Below are 9,889 nucleotides of genomic sequence, written 5' to 3' on the forward strand. Positions count from 1 at the left end.
TATAATCTAGCTTGTATTGATATTTCTTCCACACCCTTAACAAATATTGATCTCTATCATCTATCTATCTACCCATCCATCCATCCATCCACCCATCATCCATCCTCTATCTGTCTATCATTTATGTATCATCTATCTATCTATCTATCTATCTATCTATCTATCTATCTATCTATCTATCTATCTATCTATCTATCTATCTATCATCTATATATCTATATATCTCTATCTTTATCTATCTATCATCTATCACTCTATCTATCACTCTATCACTCTATCTATCTATCTATCATCTATCATCTATCTATCTATCTATCTATCTATCTATCTATCTATCTATCTATCCATCTATCTATCATCTCTCTCTCTCTCTCTCTCTCATAGACTGTCTGTCTGCATTTCTATCTGTCAGTATTGAAAAATGGTAAAATGCAGAAAAACGATCACTTCTTTTGGAATGGGCAATCATATTAAAAGTTAACAATCATAAATATCCTACATAAACTGTTTTTTAACAGAAATAAAAATTTACGTTTCTATAGGTTTATTATAAGTTTCTTGTAGAAAGCGTCATTTCAAACTTTCTGCTGAGCCAGAAAGAACACAGGAGGAACTAATTTCTCTTTGTGAGTTGCTCCCGGTGGTTGAGGTCAGGACGCAAAACAATGATGTAGCATTTTGGGAGGAATATGCATCCCATTAATGCAGCGCTGGAGGCCAAGATGGAGAAAATTTCCACAGCTACCATGGCTTTGCCTTTGGTGCTCAGATAGGCTGGAAAGAAGGAGATCCAAACACTGCAAAAGGCCAACATGCTGAAGGTGATGAACTTGGCTTCATTAAAGCTGTCAGGTAATTTACGGGCAAGGAAAGCCACAATAAAGCTGGCGATGGCCAAGATACCCATGTAGCCCAAGACACAATAAAAGAAGAAAACTGACCCCTCATTGCATTGTAAAATCATTTCTTGGAGCTCTGAGTGCATATCCAATTCAGGGAATGGGGGAGATGTCGACAACCAAAGAATACAAATAAATACTTGGATGATGGAGCATAAAAGAGCAATAGAAAAGGCCAATCTTTTCCCCACCCATCTCCTCAACTGAGATCCTGGTTTAGTGGCCATGAAAGCCACAACCACAGTGATGGTTTTGGCCAGTATACTCGAAATGGCCACTGAGAAAGTGATGCCAAACATTGATTGTCGGAGAAGGCAGGTGACTTCTCCAGGTTGGCTGAGGAAGAACAAAGAGGAAAGAGAACAGAGCAGAAGAGAGACAAGCAGAGTGTAGGTGAGGGACCGGTTGTTGGCTTTGACAATGGGAGTATCCCTGTACTTAATAAAAGTTCCAAGGACCCATGATGTCAAGAAGGAGAAACAAAGGGCTGCTGATGCTGAACCAATTCCTAAAGTTTCATCAAAAGTTAGAAAAACCAGCAGTTTCAGGATACATCCATTCTTTTCTTTATTTGGATAATGATCTTCTGGACAGTCAAAGCAATCTTCCATATCTGGAAGGAAAATCAAGGATATTTTTTTCATCTAGGCATTCCATATTATTGAGGGGTTCTTGGTGGTCTCTAATCTTTCTTGTTCTCTTGCAGATGTCTCATTAACCCAAGCTAGAAACCATCACAGTGTTAATAAGAAGTGCTGCTTGCTGTCAGTTTATATTTTGGTGTTTTGCCTGTCTATGTGGATGGAGACCATCTAAAAGAGTCTTTGGTTGGACTGTTTACTGATGGCTCTTTGGCAGTTTCTTGATTGAGGTACTTTTTTACTTGATTGTTGGTCTGAAGTTAACCTTGGAGTTAATCTATGCTGATCTGAGTGCTGATTACTGGTGGAAAGATGCTGGAGTCTTTTTGTTCTCTTTTGATCTGATTGATTGTCTCTTTTGCATAGTCTGTAAATGTTGTTAATATCTATGTGTCTGTTGATGGCTGATTTGTCAGAGTGCCAGGCATCTAGAAATTCCCTGGCATTTTGGGACTTGGCCTGGTCTAGGATTGTCCCATTTTCCCTATTGGAACTATAGTTAAATCTGTCTATATGTTGTGAAATTAAGGATTTTTCTTCATGTCTTCTGACTGCCAATGGGTACTCGTGTATGCGTTCTTTCAGTCTTCTGCCTGTTTTGTCCTAAATAGCCTTTGTTTCAGTTCTTACATTGCATGTTTACATTACTCCTGTTTTCTTCTGGGATTGCTCCATCTTTTGGTTTGCTTAGGATGTTTTGAAGGGCTTCAGTTGGCTTGTGTGCTACCCTGATTCCATGTGGTTGTATATTCAGTTCGTGGTTTTTGAGATATTCTTGATGTACGGCAGTATAATTCTTTTTAGGGTTTGTGTTGGTTGTGCTATATTGGTTTGAGCGGTCAGGGTTCTTTTAAATAAAGTTTTGTGGGTATCCATTTTGTCGGAATGTGTTGTATAGATGCTCTGTTTCATTTTTCTGTTTTTCTGCATTGTGGAAGTGTGTTTGGGCTAGTTTAAATAAAGTCCCTTACACTGGATAGCACCACAACTGACAGCAAACATCAGTCCTTCCTAGCACTGAAGATGTTACCTAAAACTTTGAATGATGAAACTTTGGCAACAAAACCAGCAAGCTCAGAGAGCATGAAGGACACATCATTCCAACCCTGAGCTACAAATATTCTGCTTTATTATTGAAAAATCATCTTATTAATTTTATGCATCCAAGTAGGTTATTAACATTTGATTAAGTCTAATGAAAATTGGTAGAATTTCTACCCTACCATTTTGATTTGAAATCTTCCTTTCTGGGCATGGAAAACAGTCATAGCAGCAGAACTGATCCCCCTCGATCCCTTTCTTCCAGGATCCAGGGAAACAGGGGTCATTGCATCGAGAAAGTGGAGGAACCTGGTGATAATTATGAAAGAGTTTGAAAAGGGAGATATTTAAAACAATTTGAAATTTTTCTCCTGCAGGGAGGGGAATTATTTTTGACTTCCGAAAAGGCCCGGAATTTAACAACTTTATCCACAACCTAAAAAAATGTCAAAATTTTAAAAGTAGAAATTAAAATGATGTACAAAAGTTCCTGTTTGAAGGGCAGGGGGAACACATAATTGCAAATAGTGACAATCTGGCCAGTCTTGTGGAAATGCAAACCTAATAGGTAAACATGGTATTGTAATGTAATTTTTATATTACATTGCATGGTCAGTTTAATGAGTTCTTGATCATCAACAACATTTGAAAAGAATATTTCATTGTTTCTTTAAGATCCAGAAATCAGATTTTGAAAGAGACTAGGTTCAATATGGGATCATAATGGATAAAGGTATGGTCAAGTCACTAATTTGATACCTGGTTTAAAGCTGTATTCCATACAATCATATCATCATCAATGGATAATTCCTTCCCATTTGGAGCCTGTGGATCCAGCTTTCCAACTCTATCTCTCTGAAAGGATCTGTTTGGAAATGTGATCAAGTTGGTGATGTCGAATCCACCTGTTGCTTCCCCTTTCTCATTCAGAATCACTCTCTCCCTAGCTGAATTGTTGAAAGAAATGCCTTGAAGAAATGGATGGAGCTACTTGAAAGAGAAGAGAGAGGCAATTGAAAGCAATATAGTAGAGAAGAGAACAACATATTCAAGTTTCATTCACTCATTCTTAATATTCCAATAACTATTATTAAATATGTACAGTATACTTAGAAATTTGATAATCAATATTGCACGGAAATGTACATATCCACTCCATTATTTATTTGATATTATTTTAAGGAAAGGTATAGGAATAAACTGAAGAACAATGAAAATATGCTTTTGGAATTACGTTAGGTCCTTCAATTATGTTTTATGTCCACTACTTAAACAACTAATTCAAAATAAATTATCCTCACTGGTACAAGGCTATTTGAGAGTCTGATTAATTTCTTTTAGCTAAATTTTAGAATCTGAGACTTAAACATTCTTTGATAGATAAATGAGAAGGAGAGACTATAGCAAACAAAGAGTTGTTTCAAACTATGCATGCCACATCTAAGAAGGACCATCACTTCATTCCTCTAAATCTGTGATAGAGACAGAAAGCTCAGCTTGTCACTCATGAAAAGTTCATGAGCCACACAAAAGTTCTTGGATAATTGATTATTTTTTGGAAGAGACAATGAAACATAAAATAAATTATCATTTTAACTAACTCTTATTGTGCAATGTATGGTGATTTATTAAATAACTCCTATTGATACCTAAATCATGATTTTTACAGTTGCTTGTGAGTGATCAGAATAGAAGAATACGTGAATGAAAAAACCAGTTTTTCTGTATCTATTTTATACAACACAACAGAATTGGAAGGGACGTTGGATGTCTTCTAGTATACCACGCTGATCAAGGAGAAGACCCTGCAACGATTTAGATAAATGAGTCTCAAATAACTTCATTAAAATCTCCAGTTACGTAGGAACCAGGATTTCTGAAGGCATGTTTTTGCATTTATTCATTGTTCTGTCAAGAAATTCTTCCTTGTTTCTATGTTTTTCTCATACTTAAGATGATTCTACATGCAGAAAATATTAAGGCTTTCATGAATGGTTTCAAAACCTAATTCTACATCAAACTACTAACTGAAATAAAAGAAGAGTCCAATTCAAAGAGAATACCTGCCAAGCCTGCAGATTTGGAAGATCAGTCTTTTTACCCATCATATTTTTCTTCCTATTGAAACCCAACATGTGTAGAGCCTGCAAAGCATGAGCCACAGCATAAACAGCATTGTAGATACTGTAACTTTGGCCAGTCATTTCCATTTCAAAAAGAGGTGCAGGAAGATCGTCCAGCTTCATCTCTCCAGTGCAGTTTCTACTCTGCATTTCTTGTAACTCTAGTTTTGGAAAGGAACAATCAAATGATTGCTCCCAAACATTCTGCCGAAACCCATCTCTGTAGCCTGAAAGAGGATTTATGGTCTGAAGAAACTCCTTGAAACCTACAACTACTGTTGAGTGAACAGTGAAGGAAATAGCCCCATGGAACATCTTCAGATCCAACATGATTTGAATGCCTGACAGTACAAAATCAATCTGTGCAGTCATGATCCACACCTTTCTTAATAATGCAGTTTCCTTACTTTTAGGATCTACCAGAAATTTGACAATCCTTAGCCATATAATTATCCAGGCTTCTCCATAGACAAGAAACACATTGGCTTTACTATTCATCATATTAAGAGAAATAATGGAGATCGTTTGAGAAAGTTCTGAGAATCTTTCAAAGTGGAGTTGTTGAGGAATCCTTTCTATAAACGCCGAGCAGATTCCGTTGTGTGAAAATAAGGGCTGCATTTTCTGTAAGAAATTTTCTCCATTGTTGTTATCAAAAGAAAATATCCCAATCCACGTCCACTTGAAATGATGAAGCAGTTGGATGATCCCAATGTACTGATGATCCTCTTTGGGGACCATGTAATAAAGTGAAGAGAGCTTACTGGTCTGAAATTCCTCTTGGGCTAATGAGCCATATGTCAGCTAAAAGAAAATCCAGTAATATTCTTTAGAGTCTTTAGATTAAATTTAATTTTCCTATCTTGTTTTCATATATAATATATCTAAGGAACATTTTTCCCTAGCATTCTTTTAGGAATATAGTATCATATTTCTTGGAGTAGAAGACCTCCAATGTCCCTTCCAACTCTGTTATTCTTAGGATGTTTTCCTTGTGTGAAAATATTTAAAGCACATGGTGAGAGAGAGAGAAAGAAAGGGGGGAGAGAAAGAGAGAAAGAGAGAGAAAGAGTGGGGGGAGAGAGAGAGAAAGAGGAGGGAGAGAGAAAGAGGGACGGAGAGAGAAAGAGTGGGGAGAGAGAGGGAGAAAGAGGGGAGAGAGAAAGAGAATGAGAGAGAAATAGTGGGGAGATAGAGAGAAAGAGAGGGTGGAGAGAGAAAAAGAGAATGAAAGAACGGAGGAGAAAGAGAGAGAAAGAATGAAAAAGCGGGAGAGAGAATGAGAAAGAGTTGGAGAGAGAGGGGGAGGGGGAGGGGAGGAGGGAGAAAGAGAGAAAGAGAGAGGAGGGACAGTGCCTGAAGGACCCCATCCCATCACTGGGAGTCCAGGTGCTTCAAAAAGTGGCACGCTGGATTCGTACTAGTGGTCCCCGGGATTTAAAATTATGGACTTGGTGGTCCATGAGGTCCAAAAGGTTGGGGATCCCTATACTAGATCAATTGTTTTAATAGAAGCCATTCAAATCTCCCCTCAGGTATTGATCCTTGTTACTCACTTCCTGTAACTGGCATTGTAGTTTCAGAAAAGAAGGCCAGGTGGTAGACCTTAAACCATCCAGAACATCTTCACAGAAACCTAAGCCTAATGTTTGATTCCCATTAATTATTTCATAACAACCATAAGAATAAGAATTTTCTGCTCAACCTCCTCAGAACTTACTTGTGGAATCTTGAAGAACCCTATAATTTCAGCTATATAAGATGATGTGACAAAATCCAGTCCCCCAATGATAGCCATGAGATTCTTCTGGCTGTCACATTTATAGTTAGGGACAAATTCCTGCGATTTGAAAAGCAGGTCCAGGGTGGTGCGATAGGTCATCCTTGGGCTGTAGTAACTATCATAGACGTGGAACCCAAGAGTGACGTTAGGTAAGATCTGGGAGTCCTCATTGATCTCCTTCACAGCAAAAGCCAAGGCAAGGATGTGCTGGTAGAATTTGATTATTACACTGCAAATGATTTAAATATCGCAGTTGAAAAAGGAAGTTAGCAAATTCTCATAAAGTGGCATCATTTCTATATGAAATAGCAAACATTATCTTAAACTTACTAAATGTTCTTCAAAATATTTTTTTTACCAAACTTTCATACATTATATGACAAACCCTTCACCATAAAATAAAGAAAAAGGTTTATTCCATAATTAAAAGCATTTGAAAGACTTGGATTAGATATAAAGCCTAGATTTATACTGAGAACTTTTTATAAGGAATTTTTGGGAAACGAGTAACATTAGAAAAAGAAAAAAAGAATCCTTACTCCGGTATGTCATAAGTTGTTATACAAGGAGGTTCCTTAAAACTACTTTCAAAAAGGTTGTAAACGATGTGGGACACTATCCCACCAACGATGAGGTCCCCAGGTTGGTACCACTCATGTGGAACAAGGAAAGCATCACTTGCAGGGCAGCTCAGAGTCACTATTTTCTTCACTAGGAACACTAGAAGGAGCAACATCTTCCCTCTTGAAAATGTCTGTGTCTTTCATCGCAATTCATTCCAGGTTTACATCTAACATCTTCATTCTTAGAAATGTCTCTCTTGCATCCTCTCCTCTCCTACCCCGGAGGGAAGTTTGTATAATTTCAATGGTTAACCCAGGGATTAATTCAAGGTTTATATCTGAGAGTGGACCTAATCACAAAATCCACCATTCTCTATTTGAAGATCTATGAGAGTAGAAATTGGTGCTTGAGTAGCATCAGTGTTCAAAGAGATATTCTGGCAGAGGAGAACAAAGGGAGGATACCCGTAGCAAGGACTCTGACAAACAGCCATTTTTATCCTTGTGAAAATCCCTGGGATTTAAGATATGTTGATTACTCTTGAATTGAAATAGCCTTCTGTGCAGTCTTTGATGTTTTTGCCTAGTGAGGAAAATAGGGTGATTCCCATAGGAGATAATTACTTTGTTTCTGATGGAATAGTAAGTGGCTGAAGTTTAAATGTTTTTTTTTAAATGCACAATTGCTAATACAATGTACAGAGGGGAATTTGCAACACCGAAATTCATTTAATAATAAACGACGAAATTGTTGCTGTTGTTCTTTTCTCTGATAGCCATGTCAAAACGTGAGTACATAATTGTAGAGAAAGCAACAATATGAGTTTTTTCCCCCTGCTGTATGTGAATTCTAATTTTTATTTCTCTTATTTCTTTCTGATGTACAACTTGTTTCATCAGGGGTGGGAAGTGTAAGACCAGGGCAACCTTTGTCTCCTTCACTGATAGTAACTCTGCTTGGGATTGGGTCCATCAGCCTCCAGGGAAAAGGTTAGAATTGAAAGCCGGAATATATCTCAAAGATGGTTTTCATCTTCTCTTCAAAGCCACACCACCATTGCTTCAGACCACTCTAAGAATGAGTTTTCTCTTTAGTTAAACTCATTTTCAGCTGCTGACACTGCCGTGTATTATTGTGTTCGAGAACGAAATTATGCCATCAAATGTGCACACCATCCTCCTCCTATTTTCCTGACAGAAACAACCCTGTGAGGTTGGTTGGGCAGAGATACAGAGTGACTATCCCCATGTCACCCAGTTGACTTTCATGGCAAGACTTGAACTCATAGTCTCTTGAATCCTAGTCAAGTGCCATAACCACTAGACCAAATTTAAATTTGTTTAAAGATAGAAATTACAGAGAAATCTCAATGAAAGAAGCAGTCTGGATTCCAAAGGCACAAAATATCAGATTCTTTCTCTGAAGTTGCATGACAAGGCTCTTCACCTAGAGTCCAAAATGTATTTCTATTCATACACTGGTTCCCCTCCAAAATCATTGTGAGAGGTGGTGAGAACACACAGTCCTTAGAGGCTCTTCTTTGAGCAGCAACACATGGTGAAAAATTGGAATTTGAAAGGATCTTCTGTTCAGCAGTTCCAAGAAGATTCTAACCGCCATTTGCACTCTGATACAGGTGGCCTCGAGAGCTCTCAGGGAGAGTGCTAAGACCAGATGACTGTAAAGAAAATTTGATCCTGCCAACCCTTCTGCCATCCTGTCAGAACTGATCCCTTCCTAACTCAAGCATCCTGCCAGAACCAATGAAGCTTCTTGGATGAGAAGTGAAATTTCTTCTTCCTCAAGGAAAAAAAAAACAGTCCTGTTTCCCTTTGAAAAAGCACCTTTAAGGCTACTATGACTCCTCTGCCACAGAAAATGTAGCACCAGAGCTTCCATGTGTGCCATGGATACTGTCCATGTTCTGACTAATCAGCCCAATCTTCCTCAAAGAGTTTCTTTATTGGGTACATCATATTGGCACACTTAAATGGAAAACCAACTCTAAATATTTCCGGTGTTTCAGTATAATTAAAATCGCAAATGATTCCCTCCCCAAGTGATACTGGTCACATTGTCCAATTAAATGATTTGACGGGCTCCTAAGGAACTACCATCCTTCTTCATCTGACACCTATGGAGATGACCTTGGTTCCCAAGAGAAAGATCGGTGCTCTGTCTGGCAATGCATTCCAATCTCTGTCTCTCCCTCCACCCCCATCTCCATAATCTGTGGAAACTGAGAAATGAGAAATGGCTTCTGCTATGTTTGGTTTGAAGTTGACAGATATTGGATGCACTAAATTCTGCATCTTTTGTATTATTTGGAGCATTGTCAAAGGCAACAGATTGCATAAATTGTGCAGTATAGCATCCACTGTGGCATGGTCAGCTTCTGCTTCTGCTTCTAGATCAGATGGCATTCTGGTATTTCTCATTGCTCCCCAGTAAACAATTGCAGGAGTGGAGATTAATATCAGACAGGGAAAAAAAACCCAGCTCCACACATCAAGGTTCAAATAATCTAATTTATTGCTTAAAGTCTCTGCATAGGAATATACTGAAATAATGGTCATCCTTTTCTAAAATGCAGTTAAGCTTACAAGAATCACAAACTCAATACATTTTAAATTTAAAAGAACACTAACAAATCCAAAATTCATATACTATGATACTGTGTTAAATATATATATTTAAAATGGAAACCAGCTTTTTACTGTACGTATGCAATGCTTCAGGAATTCATAGTATAAAAACCATGAAATCTCTCTGCAAATATTAGATTTCATTTGAGTGAATATCTGAAATAGCCTAACAGGGAATAAAAAAACTAGATGA

The 9,889-nt window shown here is 37.8% G+C and overlaps 1 protein-coding gene across 1 annotated transcript; it reads right to left on the reverse strand.

Annotated features, from left to right (window-relative positions):
- Positions 1-613: 613 nt before the first annotated feature.
- Positions 614-7,254, reverse strand: LOC131197077 (vomeronasal type-2 receptor 26-like). The gene is made up of 5 exons (XM_058180706.1): positions 7,166-7,254; positions 6,425-6,716; positions 4,645-5,508; positions 2,764-2,890; positions 614-1,512 (listed from the first exon to the last, which is right to left on the reverse strand). Exons 1-5 carry the CDS (start codon positions 7,252-7,254, stop codon positions 614-616), a joined length of 2,271 nt encoding a protein of 756 aa, XP_058036689.1.
- Positions 7,255-9,889: the final 2,635 nt, after the last annotated feature.

The sequence above is a fragment of the Ahaetulla prasina genome, chromosome 4 (genome assembly GCF_028640845.1).
Source record: "Ahaetulla prasina isolate Xishuangbanna chromosome 4, ASM2864084v1, whole genome shotgun sequence".
NCBI lineage: Eukaryota > Metazoa > Chordata > Lepidosauria > Squamata > Colubridae > Ahaetulla > Ahaetulla prasina.